The sequence below is a fragment of the Salvia splendens genome, chromosome 1 (genome assembly GCF_004379255.2).
Source record: "Salvia splendens isolate huo1 chromosome 1, SspV2, whole genome shotgun sequence".
NCBI lineage: Eukaryota > Viridiplantae > Streptophyta > Magnoliopsida > Lamiales > Lamiaceae > Salvia > Salvia splendens.
In genome coordinates, this window is record NC_056032.1 from 42,874,295 (window position 1) to 42,895,404 (window position 21,110).

The 21,110-nt window shown below is 36.5% G+C and overlaps 4 protein-coding genes across 4 annotated transcripts; 2 read left to right on the plus strand and 2 right to left on the minus strand.

Moving 5' to 3' along the window:
• Positions 1-4,073: 4,073 nt before the first annotated feature.
• On the plus strand, positions 4,074-5,245 carry LOC121753441 (zinc-finger homeodomain protein 9-like). The gene has a single exon (XM_042148719.1). It carries the CDS (start codon positions 4,469-4,471, stop codon positions 5,060-5,062), a length of 594 nt encoding a protein of 197 aa, XP_042004653.1. The 5' UTR covers positions 4,074-4,468; the 3' UTR covers positions 5,063-5,245.
• A 2,391-nt stretch (positions 5,246-7,636) lies between these two features.
• Positions 7,637-9,177, minus strand: LOC121800957 (protein RADIALIS-like 3). The gene is made up of 2 exons (XM_042200445.1): positions 8,825-9,177; positions 7,637-7,843 (listed from the first exon to the last, which is right to left on the minus strand). Exons 1-2 carry the CDS (start codon positions 9,073-9,075, stop codon positions 7,816-7,818), a joined length of 279 nt encoding a protein of 92 aa, XP_042056379.1. The 5' UTR covers positions 9,076-9,177; the 3' UTR covers positions 7,637-7,815.
• Positions 9,178-11,705: 2,528 nt separating this feature from the next.
• LOC121792229 (nucleolar protein dao-5-like) lies at positions 11,706-13,294 on the plus strand. The gene is made up of 2 exons (XM_042190103.1): positions 11,706-11,992; positions 12,037-13,294. The coding sequence occupies exons 1-2, from the start codon at positions 11,706-11,708 to the stop codon at positions 13,292-13,294; spliced, it is 1,545 nt and encodes a 514-aa protein (XP_042046037.1).
• A 150-nt stretch (positions 13,295-13,444) lies between these two features.
• On the minus strand, positions 13,445-15,949 carry LOC121753457 (tubby-like F-box protein 5). Its single transcript, XM_042148720.1, has 4 exons — positions 14,954-15,949; positions 14,773-14,860; positions 14,427-14,559; positions 13,445-14,346 (listed from the first exon to the last, which is right to left on the minus strand). The coding sequence occupies exons 1-4, from the start codon at positions 15,293-15,295 to the stop codon at positions 13,686-13,688; spliced, it is 1,224 nt and encodes a 407-aa protein (XP_042004654.1). The 5' UTR covers positions 15,296-15,949; the 3' UTR covers positions 13,445-13,685.
• Positions 15,950-21,110: the final 5,161 nt, after the last annotated feature.

Genomic DNA, 21,110 nt, shown 5'->3' on the forward strand with positions numbered 1-21,110 from the left:
CAGGCGCCGTTTTCGCATGTCAAAGCGCTTGTTTATGCGAATTGTCAACACATTGTCCGCACGTGTTGAATTCTTCCAAACAGGTCCAGATGCAGCCGACCGGCAAAGTATCACGCCGTTGCAGAAGTGTACGTATGCCATCCGACAACTCGCTACTGGGCAAACGGCCGACCTTTTCGACGAGTATTTGCATATCGGTGAGTCCACTGGATTCCTTTGTCTAAAATTTTTTTGCGAGGGCGTTCGTTCAGCTTTCGGTGATGAATTCCTTCGGGTACCCACCACCGATGATTGCCAACGGTTGTTTCGTCTTCACGAATCAGTCCATGGCTTTCCCGGAATGCTTGGCAGCATTGACTGCATGCATTGGCGGTGGAAGAATTGCCCGACTGCTTGGAGGGGGTAACACCTGAGCGGTCACAAAGGCGGCAGCCCAACACTTATCCTGGAGGCGGTCGCCGACTACCGCCTATGGATTTGACATGCATATTTCGGCGTTGCCGGATCTAACAACGACTTGAACGTGCTATATTCTTCACCACTCTTCAATGATGTGATGAATGATGTAGCACCAGCGATCGACTTCACCATCAACGGAAATACATACCACATGGGTTACTATCTCGCTGATGGTATCTACCCAAGGTGGTCGACTTTCGTGAAGACGCTCAGCAACCCGCACGACCCGAGACAGGTTCTTTTTGGGCAGCGTCAAGAGTCCGCGCGGAAAGACGTCGAAAGAGCCTTTGGGATCCTTCAAGCCCGATTCAACATTGAGAAGGCCCCGGCTCGGCTCTGGTACGTGAATAATATCGCCGATATCATGTACACGTGTATTATCTTACACAACATGATCATAGCCGACGAAGGACCGAGGGCGGCTAGCTTCTACGACGAGGATGAAGCCAGAAGCTCAACCTCGAGGTCTCCCCCACGCCGAGGTGTGCATATGACGGTGGGCCAGAGGATCGAGACAAGGCACACAATGCGCGATACCCGAACCCACATTGAGCTACAAGAAGACCTAATAAAACACATGTGGGCGAAATTCGGCAACGAGTAGTGATTTTTTTTATTTTTAGTTTTTAATTATATAATTTTTAATTTTTAGGATTTTAATTATGTCGTTTTTATTTTATTTGTCATTTGTAATATTATTTAGGTTTTTTTAATGAATTTTAATATTATGAAAATGTTTTTGTTTCATTTAATTTTAAATTGAATTGTGCTCTTCCGTCAGGACGGAAGAGCACAACTGTGGGTGTTGTGCTCTTGCCAGAGAGCAGGCAGAAAAAGTGCTATATAAGGGAGGAAATTACAACTGATGTCAAGAGGGCTCGAACTCGGCACCTCATGCAATAATGTCTAAGTTCTTTGCCGCTAGGACAATGGTGTATATATAGATGATGTTCGGTTTGCAAGATAAATTAATACCAAAATACAATTTAGGATTGAGTTGTGAGATTATTTTAGTCATAGAATGTTAGCAATGACTAATTATCTAATGATTATCCATCTAGAATTGAGTTGTGGGGGTTAAATCTTATGAACCAAACACACAACTAATTTAATCACAGATACAATCTTGCAAACCGAACACCCCATAGTGTTCAATTTAATGGGTTTCATTTTCTAAATCAACTAATACATAATACTATTTTATATGTCCTATTTTAAGTGACACATTTTTATATATAGATATCCTATTCTAAATAACATAGTATTCCGTATATCTTAAAATAGAAACATCATTCTTTATTATTTTTTTTACTGTAATACTCCCTTTGTCCCTTACAATTTATCACCATTTGATCCGATATGGGTTTTAAGAATGTAATAGAAAGTGGTTGAAAACGTTAGTGGTATGTAGGTCCTACTTTTATATAGTATTAGTTTTATAATAAAATATGAATGTGAATGAGTTAGTGGAATGAAGGTCTATTAGAGCATCCACTATAGGCGGCCTTTCCCAATAGCCCCGCCCCCTTTTTTGTCCACAGCCCCAATTTTTTGCCCACAGCCCCAATTTTTTGTTTCCGCCACTATAGGCGAACACTTCCAATAGCCCCGAAATTTTATAATCAATTTTCATTTTAATTTTTTCATTTCATTTTTAAATCAGCTGAATTGAAATAATTCTAAAACGAGGTCATTGAGACCGAATATTCGTTGTATTGGCAAAGGTAAAATTATACAACGAACGTCCAAAAAAAATACAAATAAAAACGCCGCCATCGTCTAATCGGTGGCGGAGTCCGATTCCTCCTATAAAAAATACAAATAAAAAATGGTGAAAAATGGATGGTGGAGGAGTGGTATTTATAGGACAAATTTTTGAAAAAAAAATTAAATTCGAGGGGGCTAAGGCGCGCTGGCCGTCGCCCCACTATAGACCGGCGCGCCTATCCCCCACCGCCCCGTCCTCGCCCCCTTCCCGCCGCTACCTCATCCGCCCCGGGGTGGACGTTCCAGCCACTATAGATCGCCCCCTCGTCGCCCCCTCCAAGCCGTCCGCCCCTTTCACCTATAGTGGATGCTCTTAACAAAAATGATAAAAGTGTAACATGACAAATTTTTAAAAGAGTGATACTAAATGGCCATAATGTGGCCGACCATATAGAGTTAATTTAGTCCATTTACATGTATAAAAAAATTAGAATTACCGATATAAACTTATATGTGTGTGAATGGACTTGTGGGTTGATACTTATTTTTGAATTCCATTACGTAAAACACATTAATATCACGAATTACTGTATACGTTGAGCAACAATCAAGAAATGACAGTAGTAATAAGTTGAGCAAAAACTACGAAAGAGCAACACTAACATGTTGAGCAACATATAATGAAGATGATATAAAAGTAAATCAAGTAGTATTAAATCAAAAATTTGAAAAAAAATCAATTTTTTTTTGTTATTTAATTAATATATGGCCGGTCATAATGTGACCGCATAACTTTATTCTTTTTAAAAAGGATAAAAAAATATATATATGACAAATTTTCAGAAATTTTTTTTACTTTAATCGGACAACATCATAGTAGTGTGTTGAATACAAAATGAGCCACTAAAGTGTGTAGCTAGAGGAGTAATAATACAGTATGCACTGAACGAGGGGTATGATAGGATCCGTACTTATCCCGGAATCAGCGCTTTAGGAAAAAGAGAAGATGGGGATTATATGGGATAATTAATGAGCTGTTGAAAAACAAAAAGCCTGCGCAGGGTGTCAAATCACCCCCCCCCTACCTACATAATAATCTCATTTTTTTATTTTATTTTGCCAAACTGACAGCTCAACAAAACCAATTCATAATTATTTTTAAAATTAATTTCATAAATTAAAATTAAAATTAAAATTAAAATTAAAATCAAATTCTAGATTATTTATGAATTAGTAGTACTACAGTTAAATTGATCTTATTAATTCTCTCTTTTTCTTTTTAACTTTTATTGAGTTTTTGACAAAATATTCCAAACAGTACACAATTAATGTCCAAACTACAATTGACATAGATATGTTTCACAGTTATACAATTTGCGACCACGAAGAGATCTGCATAGCACCACCTACGTTGGTGATGCGAATTTAACACAAACATGAGCTAGCATCAATGACTGCGTGATCTTGACTTCTTATCCAAATATTTAATTTCAATACTTGTTTTATTTACTCTCGTGACAATTTAGATACCCAATTGTAGTAATATGGAGTAATTAATTTGTGAACATAATAATTAAAAAATTCGATTGTAGTTATGCATATTTTGAGATATTACCATTACAAAGCTATCAACATGGTTAACGACTTGACTCGACTCGGTTCTGAAAAAAATTAACAGCTATTTCCACATAATAAATTTATAAATATAATTATGCATATTTTGAGATATTACCAATAGAAAGCTATATGCATGATTAACGAATCAGCAACATTACATGTATGTAAATCGTAATTGTTGCTATTTAAAATGTGAGATAGTTATTCAAGTTTAATTAGTTGCTCTCAAAACGCATGAATGTGATTAATTTGATGACAATGGAAATCTGAAAATCAAATATGAAGGGCATGGTATATATGTAACAAAAATTAGTGATGGTATGCAATAATGAAGGGTGGGTTGGGACCAACAATATGTCAGGGCGTGGGAGAGATGACGAACATGACATTGTCGGTCGTTTTTTGCTTCTTAATCTCACCAACTCACTTGTTTCTCTTCCCTCTCCCTCTCTCCAACCAACCTGTCTCTTGTTGCAAACCACCCCAACACACCACCACCCCTCTTCAATTCCTCTTCTCTCATTAGATTCTCTCTCCACCAAACTCTAATTAGTACAAATGATTTCCAATTCCATGGCTGTTGAGATTTGCCTCATAAACCCCCAATTTAGAGTTAGTTAAAGCTCCAATAGTGATCACTTTTCACATTTCTAGGGTTTCCTCTTTACATATAATCAAATCAACGATGTCTTTACCCGGCGAGGACAAGGAAATGAGGGTACAACTACAACCCGCTTCTTCACTACGCTACACCAAACCCGACCCGTTGTCCGGATCCAAGCCCAAACCAGCCCGCTTGAGCTACCGCGAGTGCCTTAAAAACCACGCCGCGAACGTGGGCGGCAACGTCACCGACGGCTGCGGCGAATTCATGCCCAGCGGCGGCGACGGCACGCTCGAGGCCCTCAAGTGCGCCGCCTGCTCCTGTCACCGCAATTTCCACCGCAAAGACCCCTCCGCCGCAATTGTGCAGCCGCTTCAGCTCCCGGCGCCGCCGGTGAAGATGGCATTCGAGGAGTCGTCGAGCGAGGAGCTGAATTTCAACGAGGTGGCGCCGAGGAAGAGGTTTAGGACGAAGTTCACGGCGGAGCAGAAGGGGAGGATGCTGGAGCTGGCGGAGAAGGTGGGGTGGAGGATCCCGAGGGAGGACGACGCCGAGGTGCAGAGATTTTGCGCCGAGGTTGGAGTCAAGAGGCAGGTTTTCAAAGTCTGGATGCATAATAACAAGACTGCTGCTTCTTCCTCTTCCGCTTCCAAGAAACTTCCACATGAATTCTAGAACCTTCTTATTGTTTTTTTTGTTGAGTATTAGGAGGAGTACTAGTTAATTAGATGAGGCATGTGATGGGTAGATTGAGATTGTTATGTTGATATATGGATTATGCATGCCTTCTTTCTTAGCAACTAAGAACTTGATTTCTCTCTATTCATAATAGTATCTATTTTATGCGTTTCTTTTCAATTTCATGTTATGGTTGTTTGAGTCTATATGTTTAGAGAGAGTGTTTCATGTGGTTTCAAAAAGAGATGTCACTAGTCAGTTTCTAATAACTCCATAAAATTACAACCTCATAAATTGGTTGATATCATATATATAGATACGGCTTTAAGTACAGATGGTATCAATAAATGACTTTTTACAAATTTATGAATGTATAATTGGGGTTCAAGTTTTTCAAAGGAATGATTATTTTGGAAGTTCTTGTTTGTTTTTTCATAGAGTGTTTTGTGTATACGTACTTCATTATTTGTGCTGTATCTGATCCGAGAGAAGCGATTGAACTTGTGCTATGAAAAAAAGCAAGCAGGCTTTGTATTTAATAATGATTTTTTCACATTTAAAGCATTTCTACTGTGCAGATCTTTTCAACCCTGCGATTTCAAGGGTGAAAAAACTGGCATGACTTTCAACGTTTCGACAATTTCAGTCTTTTTCAGTCATGAATGTGTGTGCCAATTTTCGACCAAAATTACGCACCTGGTATTTTTGTTTCCTCTTAAAATGTGATGATGGCATGAAAATTCACTTAAGTATTGGAGGAAAATGACTAATTGTTATTTTTTAAAAAATATTTGAATTATTAAATTTGAAGTTTTACGAACTAGAGTACATAGAAAATGTGTTCTAAACTTCGAATAATAAGTATTGTTATGAAATCTCGAAATATATATGGCCAGCTTCATAAATTACAGGTTCAATACTACACCGAATTTTCATTTGAACCCAACCCATTTTCTTGATAAAAAAAATTACATAGCTTATTTGTTGGGAATTTGGTATAAGTGTAAATTCCGTCGGGTGATGAAGAATCCGATGGGAAATATAGTTATTATTGAAATATTGCAATAATAGCTTTTGTGTGCATGTTATAGGAAAGAAAGTTACAGTTTTGTGATAACTTTCAACCTATTATTTTGATAATCACAATGTCTAAAATCCAATACTAAATAATTAGAAAATTATAATCATGAAAAGCTTTATAATTATACTAATTATAAAGCAGATGGAGTATCTAATTTCTCTCCCATTATCCCTTTAATACTTGACACAACCCTATTAACTTAGAGAGCTGCTACAAAATTACTGATATTTGAAAACATTGATCTATTCTTAGTTTTTATCAAAGAATATTACATATTGATGTAGGAACTCCAGTATGATAACAAAGTACTAGTAAATTCTAAATAAGGTAATGTGGGTTTTTTTTAATTATTAAAAAAACAAAAATTTCGAAGGATGTATCATGATGAACTCATCCTACGACATTTGACTTCAGACATTAATCATTTACCATTATATAACACACGCATAATATAAGAGTCAACATAAAATAGAATTATGAATGCCATCATTAATAGGTAAAGGTGGTAAAAGATCGGGCTGGACCACCTTATCTTAGCCCGATAATGAGCTAAGTGGGCTTGGCCCGAAAATTCATAGGTTGCGAAATAGTGAAATCCAATCTCATGAGATAGAGTACTAGTACTATCTTAATTGAAGTCTCTAAATTTTATTTTTTTAGAGTGAAACACTTTGAATTATATTTAATTTCATTATAAAATATAAATAATATATAATTCAACATTTGATTCTGAATTTTACGGTGGCATGATTTAATAGATTATAAATTTTAATTGCCTACATATCCAAGAAATAGAGAATCTTGAATGAAAAATAAATAGTATCTTGGTTGTATTATTTTAAAGCTAGTTGCTGAGCCTAAAAGACTGTAATGTTTCACGAAATTAACCTTTGATATAAGTTTCAAACGTTTATTAGTGAAATTTATCTTAATTAACTAAATTTATTAAACGATTAAGCAGCTTTAAATCACTCATCTGTTAGTTAATTTTGACTTTTTAAATAAACGTTAAATTTGATGTTTAAATACGTAAATCTAATATTTTCACAATCCGGCAAAATCAAATTTGACTTGGCACCGATAATAATGGAGTGGCATTAAAATATTAAAATATAACAACAAATATGAAATTAAGTTAAGAATTTAAATTCATGAAAATATCATAATACATTAAAATTTATATATTTATACACTCATTTTAAAGATTTAAGTTAAAAATGAAATTCACTAATATTTTGTAGTTTTGCAGCCTATTAAATCTTTTTAAAAAAAAGAAAACTATCTTTCCTCTTTCCTCTCTTTTATTTCTTTTTTATTTATTTTACCATTATCCCTATTTAACATATTTATCCATATTAGTTCTTCTATGTTCTTGATTTTAATAAATAAAATTTCCCATGAATATTGAGGACCAATTAAAATAAATTATCCAAGCCGAATTAAACATAGCAACACTATCTTTACTATTATTAGCCCATTCTTCCAACTTCTATCTTAAATCAGAGTTCATTTATGAGAATGACATTCTGAAGAGAAACCATATCTCTGCCACGACAAATCCTTTCAGGAAAAATAAAAATAAAAATAAAATAAAAATAAAATGGCAGAAAATTAACTACTATTAATTCTCTTATTTTCTTGAACCTTAATTGGAGTATGCATTTCCTCATCACTGCAGCTTGAGATTCCTCATAAGCCTGTTGAAATTCATAAATGGAAAGTATGAGGAAATTTGCTGAAAATATATTATTACTATTAGTATTTTTCTTTCTGATAAAGTGTAAAAGATGATGTACAAAATTCAATGCTTCTAGTCACTTCTTGATCGTATTCATAACTGCAATATATAATATTTTAATCAAACCCAAATATCTAAGAAAGTTCTGTCTGAGATGATCAAAATAGAAGTGTGTAGAAGCTTAATTTTAAAAATGATGGATAATGTGATAGGATCTTATCATGCTTTATTTAAATAAGAAGAAGACCATGTGGGATGATATAAACTTAGGATTAGATTTCATGTGGTGCCATCAAAGAAAATTAAAATACCATATTCGATATCTTCTTGAAAAGATGCATGTACATATATAATGATAAGTTATTTAACTTAGAGCATTATACTATTCACGTGCTTTTGAACACTAAATATAAGCGTGGAGCACTATATTATTCTCCTATTTTTATATTTTCTATTTCTTATGTTATTATTTCTTATTTACAACTTCTAATAAAATTGATTTATATCATAAACACTAATATTTTATTAAAACAATGAAAATGACGTAGATGAAATAAACGAAATATTATATATTAAAAAAACTTATATGGCTGAAATAAATGGAAAATCACATAGTTAAATCCTAATAAAAAATTAAATTGGAGTACAAGTTTATTTATAGATGTGAAATAAGAATAGAAAAAATTAAATCTGATTCTTTAATTAAAAATAAATGAATTAAAAGCCACATGGCACACGAATTAGAGTGCGCAAGTGTGCACTGTGTGCAACCTTCGCATGCTCAATCCGTGCAAGGGGTGTGAGCACGCTGTTGCGGCTGCCCTTACTCTTTTCTTTCCTTGCCATGAAATCCTAAAACTTAATATTTTTTCCTTGCCATGAAATCCTAAAACTTAAACAATGTGATAAAATGGTGAGAGAGAGAGGGTATGATATAGACCTTAGTTCATGGGCATATCCTCTTGCAAGGGCTCTGTAGTTAGGAATGGGGACTTGATCATTCTCTATTTGCATAATGTCTTTAACTAGTATTTCATAATGCCTCCTCACTTCATCTGCTGATTTCCCACCAACTGCCCGGGCTACGTTGTGCCAACGATCCGGTGTGTCCTTGTCGAACCTTGCTAGGGCCTCCTCGAACCTCTTGTTTTGCTTGGACGTCCACGAGCATGCCAACGAGCTTGAGGCCATGGCCTAACGAAGACGAGAGAGATGAGGACAAGTGTTGTTTGGAGGTTTTCACAACTAATTGTTCTTATATACACAACAATATGTGATGGTGGTAGGGTTAGAGATGTTATTCTATTGCTTCAAGGGACAGGACATGAAAAGAGCTCACTAAATATTTTGAGAAAGTGTAATAAAAGGACAGATATTTTCTTGTCCTTTTGTAATAGTAGGAGTATCTTTTTCCTTGGATTGCAAGTGGAGTTCTAGTGCAGCTGGATAGGATTAGATCCCCCTAAACTGATGGCCTATACTATCTAATTCTCATTTCTTACCTCCCACATTTTGTCCACCATTTTTTGGATGAGTTCAAAATTGTTCAAAGCCAGGAGATAATGAGTAGCGTCCGCCAAAACTGGTGATAGTTCAAACGATGCAAAATAAATATAGCTTACCAAAATTAGGGGTGAGAAAACATTAGAAATCCATCGATGCAATTGTTACTTTTGTCCTTAAAATTGTGCCTAGTGCACTGATATTATGTTTTAGGAAATTACTCCTATGTTTGTTGCAGCAGCTGATGATAAGTTTTAATTAAAGTGATAAAGGAACATGATCATCATTTGGAAATTTCATATATATGGGTTATGATAATTAGATGATCGATTTTCTCATTCCATAAATGCAAAAACATGATAAAGATATGTGTTTTCTTTATCTTGTCCATCTTTGATTTATCGATTTTCATGTTATCACGTTAAATTTGTGCATTAATCTCAAACACCATACGATTTTATTTTGCATTTTATGTTAGCAATTGTGCTATCCAGCGCTGAAATTCATTAATTGACCAACTAAAGTGACTATAAAGATTTATTTTTTTTGTTTGAAATTGTCAAACATAATTCACTTCTCTCTTTTTTTTCTCTCTGTGCAATTAGGAGTATAATTGATTGGACATATAACATAAGGTATTTGAAGACGTTCTTGTATGTGACATACGCTACTACAAAAAAATCTATAAGTTATATAATGCTCTTTATTACGGAGAACCCTAGAAAACCATTGAACTATTGATTTGTACATTTGAACTACAACGACCTTTGCAAGATTTCTTGGTTAAATTTAAATTTCTTAGACAATCATAAATAAGCATATTTTGGAACACTTCCATAAGGATCACCTTGGCTCTTAATATATAGTAGTACTAAATAGCCTATTTTAACTCTATAAATTTTTTCCAAATCACTACAAAAGAAAAGCAGCGGACGAACACAAGAAAATATGTATGTATAAAAGAGGCAGCATGCCGTTATCCGCCAACCTCATCCATGAGAAAAAAGTGGTGACACGAAGGAGAAATTCCTAACTTAACAACAATCACAAAATATACTACGAAGCATCCACCAGCCAAACGAACAGTAAATCGTAAGAAACTTCAAACTATAAAAATATAATGCAAACGTTTAAAGGCTAAATGGTTGATTTTCCAATTTATTCCATTTGTTTGGATAAAGTTACTAGTACTAGATATTATTATGCCCCTTCCTGAAAATTTCACATATAAATCCTGAGTGGAATAGATTCCTAATGTACCAAAAACCTTCCTCATCAACATTGTCTTAAGTGAATGGAACATGTGACCAAAGTTGATTCCCAATTCTTTTCCTTTCAAATTTGACCCTACTACTAATTTTACAAATATATATCATTGGTATATATATACCCTATCATTTAAAAACAGTAATCTATTTTTGAATGTCCAATCACGAGGAAGAAAAAGTATTTTAATGGACAAAAATATTGTGATAGATTATTTGAATAATTAAGGGGTCCTACATTAATTTGGAAAAAAAATATCTCGACATAATTGAATCACCAACATGGAAAAGGAGCAATATTTGATGATTCCATGGAGATAGAGAATTGTTCGAAAAGATAAGGAGATAGACCTATGTATATGTACAAACTTTTGGTGCAGCAGCAGACATAATATTCTCATGAGATTTGATATTCTCAATTAGTACAATTTTTATTATTATCATTAGTTTTTACCCGTATATCTTGTTGTGGAAAAGAAAATTCCTACAAATTTGCTGCGACCATAAAATTTTTATTCCCTTAGTTCAATTTATTTTTGTTGTAGCCTTTTCGAAGGATAACCTCCAAATCACAGGAAAAGTATTTATCGTATACTATTTTATTTACATTTTTGTTTATTTTCTATCTCAGTTTTCTTCTATCTTTATGCTTTATGGAGTATTATTTTCTTCATTGTGATCATGTCAGTATTAGAATGTTTGTTGCCTCAATTAGTTCTTTGTTGGGATTAATTTACTTGATTAAGTTGTTGCCAACTTATCTTTCTACTAAGGCAAAATGAAAAGGTTAACTGTTATGTTCAATATGAATTTGCAGAAATTCAATTTGAACAAAGAACAGATACCAAGTTTGTGGTGTAGGAAAGGGCAAAAACCTAATGGAAGAGTGAAATTTGGACAAAAGTTTAGTACTTGGACAAGTAAAGTTGATTCCTTACAAGGGCAAGAAATCACCTGTGCCAACTTCTGCATCACAAAACGGTTATAAGCTCTCTCTCAAAACAATTAAGAAAAACCTTTTTCTCTATTCAAAGTGTTGTTTCAGAACATTCCATGGCAGATCGAAAGTCGTTATTATCTCAATTTTGGCCACCTTCTGCTTCCCGCCCCACACCCACCGCCCAAACGCCTGCTGCACCACCACCAGCCACCACCATTAAACAAACACCTGCATCCCAATCTAGTAGCCAGACCAACCCCACCTCATCACCATCAACACCACCCCGAGCTGAAACCAAGACTCCAGTCAGGAAGTCGACCGCCAAAGGCAGCCCTTCTGCCCCTGCCACTCCACCAAGGGCAGAACCTCAAAAGGCATCCCCCAAGCCAAACAAATCACGGTCCCCATCCTCATCAAAGCCTGCTTCACCCTCTCGTTTGTCAGCTCAATCGAGATCACAGTGCGACCCCCACTTCCATCCCCGTCTCGTGTGCCCCCCTCCAAGCCAAAACAAGCATCCAAACCTCATTCTCCATCCCGCGCCACTCCTCATTCTCCCAAGGGGAAACAGCCGGCTTCCCCCTCAAAAGTTTCAGCACAACCTACTGAAAAGTCCTCCACTTCAGATGAAGCCCCCATTTTGGCTTCAAAAGAAAATGATTCAAAGCCTGCAGCATCTCAACAAGAAGCAGAGGTGAAGGCAGAGGTTAAACCTGATAGCGCCGTAGCAGCCAACGTCCAAGCTCACGAGGGGACGAGCTTCAAGCATGATGACGTGGAGGAAAAGCCTTCTCAATCATCGCAACTTGACAATGCAGCACCACCTGCCAAAAGCCCGGAGACACGTGAATTGAGCAAGAGCGTGGACTCTTTTGCTGTCAATGATGGTGGAGATGCACCCAACATCAAATTGGATGCAAAGCGTGAAGACGTGAAGGAAGTAGTGGAAGCAACAAAAACCGATGAGAAAAAGAAGGAAGTCGATGATTCTGTTGCTCCAAAGTCTACCCCTGAAGCACAAATTGTTAAAAAGGCTGAAATTCCCAGTGAAGAAGATCAGATCCACAGAGAGAAGCACGAGGCCACCGACGTGAAGGAGATTTTAGCAACACCAGGTTACGCTACAGCTTCTCAACCGGTGAACAAAAGCAACACGTCTGATTGTAGTGAGAAACCTGCTCTACTAAATGAAGAACACTCCCCATCGCACAAGAACATCAGGGCCGACCACAAAGAAGTAATTCCTGATAGATCTGTAAGTGTGATAACCCTCGCAGGTGAAAATAGAGGAGCATCGATGCATATGGGGCCTGATACTACAAAAGGAGAATTGCCAATTCACATTCATCGGAGCTACAAGAGCAACCCCGATCAAAGTCCTCAAGCAACTACCGACAGAGAGGAAATCTCCAAAGGGAAAAAGTCAGAAGACGAGAGTTGCATGGAGGATCAACAGACAGAGACATATATAAACAACAATGCACAAGGGATCAACAACGCCATCGTGTTCAACAGTTCCATAGTTGAAGGAAGTCCAGGAGTCCACATGGTTGTTAATCATCTGCCAAAGGAACCGATCCAATCAAAAGAAGAAACAAGTTTGCCTGAAGCACAAATGGCTGAAGTTAACATGAGTCGTGCAGAGAAACTCACCTACAATAAGAAGAAGATGGCTGAGAGGTCTTCTGTTGGAAACAAGTGATTCTTATCAAGAATAGCCTCGACGCCATGGTTGCCATATTGCCATCCAGAAAGGGGAGGATAAAGACAACAAATAAATGTTCTCTAAGATGAAAATCACAAGTACACCTACATACATACATAAAAGCAGATACTGCTCTTGAACCAACACTTGCTTGTAAAAATTTCATATGTGAATAAATAAACCAACATTTTCCATAGTCACTATTAACAAAGCACTTTGAAATAGCTTACTTTTACAACCTGATTTTCTACATGAGCAACACATATTAAGCTTATGAAGGGTGACTGCAAGGTACCTTCTTCAAGGAAATAAGGACCTAAAAGAATACACAGTAATATCTATTTCCATGGACGGAACTCTCGGAGGCCCTACTTAAAACAGAAAAAACCTACTCACATACTGGTTTCGTATCAAAGCTGCTTAAACAGATAGCGAAAGCTTGGAAGGCAGAGAGGGGATATTGATAGTCCATGGTAAATATGTCTTTCCCTATCTTCCCAAATTGCAAAACCACGCTCTCTTGTTCCGGGGATGGAACGTTCTCTGAAGGCTCACCGGAAGCTACGAGCTGAAAGTTCTTGACCGATGCCACTGTAGCACGTCCTCTGAAGTTCAGACACCAACACTGCAGCTGCTCATGCCATCTCGGAATTTTGTTCTTCAAAATGAGCTGTTTACCAATGCTACCGTATTTACCACTGATAGGAACATCGGAAGCAGAATCCTGTCCTCTCCCTACGGAAGGTGTGAAGGGGCTAAAACTATCATCAAGACCATAACTAAATGTTGCAGGAGTGGGAGCACTTCCACCTTCTTGAGTTGATGATACCGGAATCATGTGCATCGTGCAGTTCATCCTTCTTGGTCCTCTTGTACGCAGAACATTAAGTTCGTAAGCAATAGTTGCAACATTGAAGTTGCAAATAGGTATTCTTGGTGCCACCTTCTTTGGGGAAATTCTTTTCCTCGACCAACCGTGAGATTGGATAGGAGTGTTGCATGGAGGCTGAGAATCGTGAACGTAGAATTTGGATCCAAAGAAGTTGGACCTGATAAGATAAAGTCATAGTGTAAACAATAGGAGTATAATGAGGATACAACAGAAAGCAAGTAAGATACGAGAAGGTACCTCAGTTTGCCTGCATAATATTCACTGGTGTGAGAAATATCATTTGCAGCAAAAGATATGACAAAATCAGTTTTCGTAGCTCTTTTGATCCGTTTTGCTACTAACAAAAACTTACTTGCATCCCCTGAAATAGCTGTAACCGACCACACAATTCAGAATCACACCAAACATAGAGTGCTGTAATCATAAAATTAAGCTATACATGTAAAAGGTCATCATGCTATTCATCATAACACAAGTATCCAATTCAAAATCAAAGCCAAATCCAGTCATAGAACTTGCCACAAACTAAGAACAAAGTAAATGTGTTCTAAAATAAGAATAGAGTGAGTGGATCGTCACTTACCGGGGCTTAAGCCGAGGTATAATCTATAAGTCGATGTTGCCCTTTCTCTTCTGATGAAGCACTGAATCAAAGAATCCCTTGGTCCAGGCTGACACACGCACACACACACACATACTCAATCAATCATGAACTACGAATCAAAGAACAACACGACATCTCTACATACACAAACATAGATTACCTGCTTCAGAGACATAGGGAAAGTGAGCAAACCACATTCTTCAGGAGTCTGAACGACCTCCCTAACTACCCCCCTCCACGACCTGCAAACAGCAGCACAACACACCATAGCTCTTCGAGCAGGCCACGCTGTCTCATCAGCCTCTACTCTACCAATGATATCAAGAAGCAACTCCAGTGGCAAGCTGGCCCACCGGCTCTGCCCCACCACCGGATATGAGGAAGACGAGCCCTCAGCACTAAAATCGAAGCTCCTACGCTCCCCCAACCCACATTCCTGCTCTACCTTCTCATCTATCCCCCCTTTCCCCTTGAGATCTCTTAAAATGGATATAAATGGCATTTTTTTTCACTCCTAAATCAGGCACTCACACACTACTATTGTGATTTCCCAAAATTCACCTTATACCTAAATTTTAATCCAGAAAAAAATGCAGATTTGGGATTTCTTCACATTTGTGCCACCACCATTCCTCTCTCAGCAAAACATCAGGAATCAAACTATGTAAACAAAGCCCAAAAACGAATTTATCTCACAAGCAAGAAACAACCATGAAATTTGACTAATTTCTTACCAAATTGCAAAAATAGTCAGCAAGAACCCAACCCAAGCCCTAATTTCACGTTTCTAGGCACCCCAATACAAAGCACAATCACACGCACGCACAAATATAGGCACAGATTCATGCATGTCCATGATTTCTCCACGGAAAAGGGACCCAATTGTCTCGGGGAAAATGAAGGAGACACAAATACAGTGGATGAGAAGAAATACTTAAACAATCCTTCCATTTTCCCCACTTGTGATGAGATGCATTTTGGAAGTCGTAATCTTTTTCTTGGACTCTCCAAAGCTCTCTGTTTTGTGCGTCTCCTTTGATTTTGTGTTCTCTTATTATACTCTTTTTGAGGATCTTGATAAGTTTCATGGTCGGTAAAACTAACTGTCGGGTGGTCACAGAAAAGGGAGAGACTGATAAATTCAGAGAGAGTAAGGAGAGACAGTTATGGGTCCAACATCATCACCTCCATTACTACCATTCACGTGCAATATTTTGGGTAAATTACATTTATTTATTAATTTTGTTATTATTTAATTAATTAAATATGAACATTGTCAATTTATTTTATGTTAGGGTTTTAATTTTATGGATAACTCATTTATGTATCTTTGTTATTTTTATTCATCGAGATTAATATCAAGAAACAAAGATTAAAATAATTTTTAGAGATTTATATTTATGTAAATTGATTTTAATTTTTATAAATAAAATACTGTTAAGTAGTCTATCTAGAAAATATCTTTTTAGACTCCACGGCCGCCGGATAAAGTGTCTGGCTCCACCATGGTACACACCTAAGTTTTATTCATTGATTTACAACGAACATATAGTACTCCACTTTATAGTCAGTCATAATATACTTCATGGTACTCATAATTCAAATTCAAACTTGAAGAATTCCCAGAACAATTTTAAGAAAATGCTTATGACCACACTTTGATAGATATTTAATTTATCTACTCCCTCCTCCGTCCCCACTCCCAAGGAAGATGATCTCTTCTTTGCGCGGTACGAGATTTTATGCAACTTTATTTTGTTATGTTCGTTGGAAAGATTAATTAATATAAAAGGGGAAAAATAAAGTAGAGATAAAATTGTTTGTATTTTGAGTAATGAGTCATCTTGATTGGGACAAACCAAATATAAAGTCGACAGCGACTATATATATATATATATATATATACTTCATTTAATGGAATTTTACGACCATCTTAAACTACTGAGGATGGGATAGGTCGATCGCCTAGTTTTTTCCCGATTTAAGTTTGGATCTAAAAACAAAACACAACACAACACGAGCAAAAAGACAATATAGATATCATCGAACATATAGCGACGTGCTTTTCTTAGCAAAAGCATTAATTAAATATCCACAAAAGAATTATGTGATGGGTTGAAAAATAGTGAAAAGATTAGCTGTGGAACCACAGATTAGTACATTATTATTTAGTTGCTGTTGGAAGCTTTTGTGATATTGAAAAAATCAGCCGACAATAAGCTCCTTGACATGAATGGAATCTCAGTCTCGATTTGTGGCTGTAGCTCACACGTACATTGTGATAATATCATACTTGAGTTATTACTTTTGCTCTAATTCATTAAGAAATAATGCCCGGTTCATCAAACGTGACTTGTGAGATCAGATACAAGGAAGAAGGTCATCATCATTGTCGGTAAACATGTATGATATGTTGGCCTTTACTAGCAATGGATGGCAGACCAAGAACAGAAGTGAATCCCAACAAACCCCGAAGGATTCTACAGCTCTGTTAACCAAATTTCTTTTAAGTTTTTCATCCATTATGGATTGTCAAAAAGTGAATATTTTGGATCAGCTTTGTATTTCGGTCATAGGTTTAGGACCACTTTTGACATTTACTGTTTCAAAAGTATATTAATTTATAATAGAATGTGAGTGTAATAATGATTGAATGGTGGATCCACAAATGGCAAATGGGATATTTTCGGGGACGGAGGGAGTATATTAACTTCTAAATTAATTAAATTTGAGCTTTCAAATTAATTTGGGCCTTTGAGTAATCTTATGTAATGCTATTTCTAACTACACAAGTACTGGGCTTTGAAAATGGTAGAGAATCAGGTTGATGATTGTAACACCCGTAAAAAAAAGAAAAAAAATCAAATAAATCTAATTAAAACTTTTCCTAGTTGACTTGGTCAAATATATTTCTCTAAACCATATCACCAAACGATTTCCCCATATCTATACTCCCTAAAATCTCTCCAACCACCAAATCCATCAATATCTATCAGTTTTGCCTATATATATCCAATCAATCCCACGATCTTTCTACACATAAATTCAATACCAAGAAAAACCAGGAACAAAAATTTGGAGAAAGAACCGAGTTGGAGAAGAGAGTTTTCTACCGCCTAAGAAGGTAATCACCGATCAATTCCCAGCCTTGATTTCCTTGCATTCATTTAGGATAACTCGAATTTTGGAGCATGAAATCTGTAGTATTCGGACAGTAGGTTCCGACGCATGTTTGACCAACCAAACGAACTTCTTTTTATAAGATTCTTTTTTCTGAGTAAACCTTAAGGTGTCTTCTGTGTGGTGTGTGAATTTCAACCTATTTGGACGAAAGGTGTATTTTTGGTGAATTTTTGAAGTTGACTGCGCAGTTCTGCCAGAAATTGTTTTTCTCGACCAGGGAGTTACGTTTTCGATTTGACCGACCTAAAAAGATTATTTTGATGTGAAATTTTAATTGAATGATATTTTATCTGTCTACTGTATTGTGGAAAAGTTTCAGCCCCAACGGAGACTGGATGAATTTTAAATGATTTTTACAAACCAACCGCGCAATTCTGCCAGTTTTGTTGTTAGGTGAAAATATCACTTGTTGCTAAGTTTTAATGAATTATATGATGCATGTATGATTAAAGAAGGTATCCTATGGCATGATTATGTGTAACACGTTGAGAAGTATTATGGCATGTTTTTCCTTATGTTGATGAACGTTCGGGAATGGGCAATCTAAGAAAACGATGAAAGGAACGATAGGACATGCATGATAATTGTAATAATGGAAAACCTGATTGTGTGGTGATATTGACAAGGGTTGTTGCACGTACGAGGGTACCAAGAGTAAAAGGTTGCGTTAATTCGTGATTGTGCGGTATAAGCAAGCGAGGTGGGCTTTCTTTTTAAATAAGGGCAATGCCCAAAGTATATTTTTATGTGAAAATGATATGAATATTTGTCATGCCGTGTTTTGTTTTATTCTATGGAACCTATCTGATGTGGCTTTTGCCATCAATGGATAATCGAATTCGGGTCTGTCTAGGGAGTGAGTCCCTATTCAGGCTAGTGTACACCTATGGAGATCGTGAGCCGTCTTTTGGGTCGGCCGGTCTAGTGACTTGGAATGTGGCCACGTTCCTTGTCATCAATGGATCAGATATGGGAGATAGCTATGGGAAAATGGTTGATCAACCGAGTTTTACGATGGAAATGATTTTAGTGTCTTGGGCGATTTCTAAAGTTAAAACCCCAAGGTCACTCAATGGTGGCATGATAAATACTTTTTATAAAATGTTTTCGGCATGAGTCCACTGAGTGCATCAAGTACTCAGCCCTGCTTTTCTTTTTAAAAATTGCAGGTTGAGCGTGACGGGCGCGGTGGGTGTTGAGCAAGACCGTTGAAGAAATTAAGTGTTTAGAATGTGTCATGTCTTCACACGTGGCATATTCCTTCTCTCGAAATGCTTCCGCTAAGTAGTTGTCTTTCTTTTGAGTTCTTGTATCGATAAATATTGTTTCTTTTGAGTTGTTGATTGTTGAGATACTCTGATTTTATTCGAGCTATTCCCATTTGTTTCGGGCTATGGTTGAGTTGTGTTGATTTCCCCTTTCTTCCCCGCTTCTTTAACCCTCCCCTAGTCGCGATCAACCGTGTTTTCTATCCTTAGAAAATGCGGGCGTGACAATGAGTTGAAGGATTCTATATAAAAGATGGATAATTCCATTCATAGCCCATTTCACTCACTAAAGTCTTCTTTTTAAAATATAATACTAACAATGCAAAAATATTTGATTATTAAATTCTTGATCCTCACATATTTATATAGAAAATGCTGATCCTAATGAAAAAAAATGCTGATTCTAATGAAAAAAAGGAAAGATGCCTTTGATATGATCATTCTATTATATTGACACTTCCGAAAAAAAGCATACTATAATCAATATGAGGATGGTCGGTCGAGGTGCTCTTCATCGTCCAGTGGTTTAGGACATCATTCTTTTGAGGAGGCAATTGGGAGTCAAATATTAATATATATGTGTAACTATTAATTTATAAGAAATTAACTATACGATTCATGAAATATAAAATCAATATAACAAAATAAGTTTGCAAAGAATTGCATTGGTGATAAATATGCCTTTTGATTTTAAGTTTTTCACAAATATGGGAAAAAAGGGGTTCCGAATATAAACAGTTAAATAAATTATCAGGTACTTTAGTGTGGGGCTATAAAAAACTTAAAACCTTTTCATACATAAGGAGGTCGATGAATCAAACTCCATTGTAATGATAGAATACTGAATTTATTAGTATTATTTTAATATAAAGCTATAATGAATAAAAAAGAAAATTAAATAAATCGGACTATTATTATTATTATAGATATAACACTATATTGAATTAAAAAGGTCTATGATAGAATTACCTAATTTAAAAGGATGGACCATGAGCTTTTAATTAATAAGGACCTAATTATTTATACTTTTATTTAGACCATAAACGGAAAAACCTACACCCATACTTTACCCTCACTTTTAATTATGCCTCAAATACACTTCAATTTACTTTCTATAGTTATTGAAATTTCAAACTAATACTATTAAGAAGCAACAACTCAATCGCGGATTCAGGATCCTGATTCCACCGCCAACTTGATGGAGTACGTACTAAACAAGCCCAACAGCAGTAAAGCCCATCAGCCTAAAGCCCAAGAAAGAGTATCAGTTCGGCATGACTAAAGAGTTCAGTTCGGCACAACCAAAGAGTTCGGCCCCAGCCTACAGCTCGGTAAAAGCCAACCAATCAAACTCTGCTCTCAGGTCGGCATCAAGCTCTACTCTCAGATCGGCAAAAGCTGCTCGGCAATAATTCAGCAGTTCGGTCTCAGTATTCGACCGAACTAGGAGATAGTGGACTCATGCAGGATTTCCACCTCCACTACACCCACGATCTATTTAGTGGTGTCAAGCAGTCATTAACTCATGCAGGATAGTGGACCCATGCAAGATCGCCACGATCTCCACGACATCCACTGCCTAGTAAATGGTGCTGCATGCCACGATCTTGGTTCAATGTATAAATAGAACTTAGATCAGATAGCAAAGGGTTAAGCTCTCTAGAGATAAAAAATCAAATAGCAAGTCTGTATTGTAAGCTGTAGAAAACAGATCAAGCAATACAACTCTGCCCTCTTTTCTTCCCGTGGACGTAGATTTACTTCAGTAAATCGAACCACGTAAATTCATTGTGTCGTGATCTGTATCTTCCTGCATTCATCACCATCAGAAATTCGCGGATTCATCACTGGCGCCGTCTGTGGGAA

Excerpts from the sequence above, each read along its gene's own strand:
- LOC121753457 (XM_042148720.1), bottom strand. The coding sequence starts at position 15,295 with ATGCCATTTATATCCATTTTAAGAGATCTCAAGGGGAAAGGGGGGATA. Across the intron at positions 14,560-14,772 it reads ATACCTCGGCTTAAGCCCCG|CTATTTCAGGGGATGCAAGT; the intron begins GTAAGTGACGAT and ends GGTCGGTTACAG. Across the intron at positions 14,347-14,426 it reads TATTATGCAGGCAAACTGAG|GTCCAACTTCTTTGGATCCA; the intron begins GTACCTTCTCGT and ends TTATCTTATCAG.
- LOC121753441 (XM_042148719.1), top strand. The coding sequence starts at position 4,469 with ATGTCTTTACCCGGCGAGGACAAGGAAATGAGGGTACAACTACAACCC.
- LOC121792229 (XM_042190103.1), top strand. The coding sequence starts at position 11,706 with ATGGCAGATCGAAAGTCGTTATTATCTCAATTTTGGCCACCTTCTGCT. Across the intron at positions 11,993-12,036 it reads CCCAAGCCAAACAAATCACG|CTCAATCGAGATCACAGTGC; the intron begins GTCCCCATCCTC and ends CTCGTTTGTCAG.
- LOC121800957 (XM_042200445.1), bottom strand. The coding sequence starts at position 9,075 with ATGGCCTCAAGCTCGTTGGCATGCTCGTGGACGTCCAAGCAAAACAAG. Across the intron at positions 7,844-8,824 it reads GGATATGCCCATGAACTAAG|GCTTATGAGGAATCTCAAGC; the intron begins GTCTATATCATA and ends GAATTTCAACAG.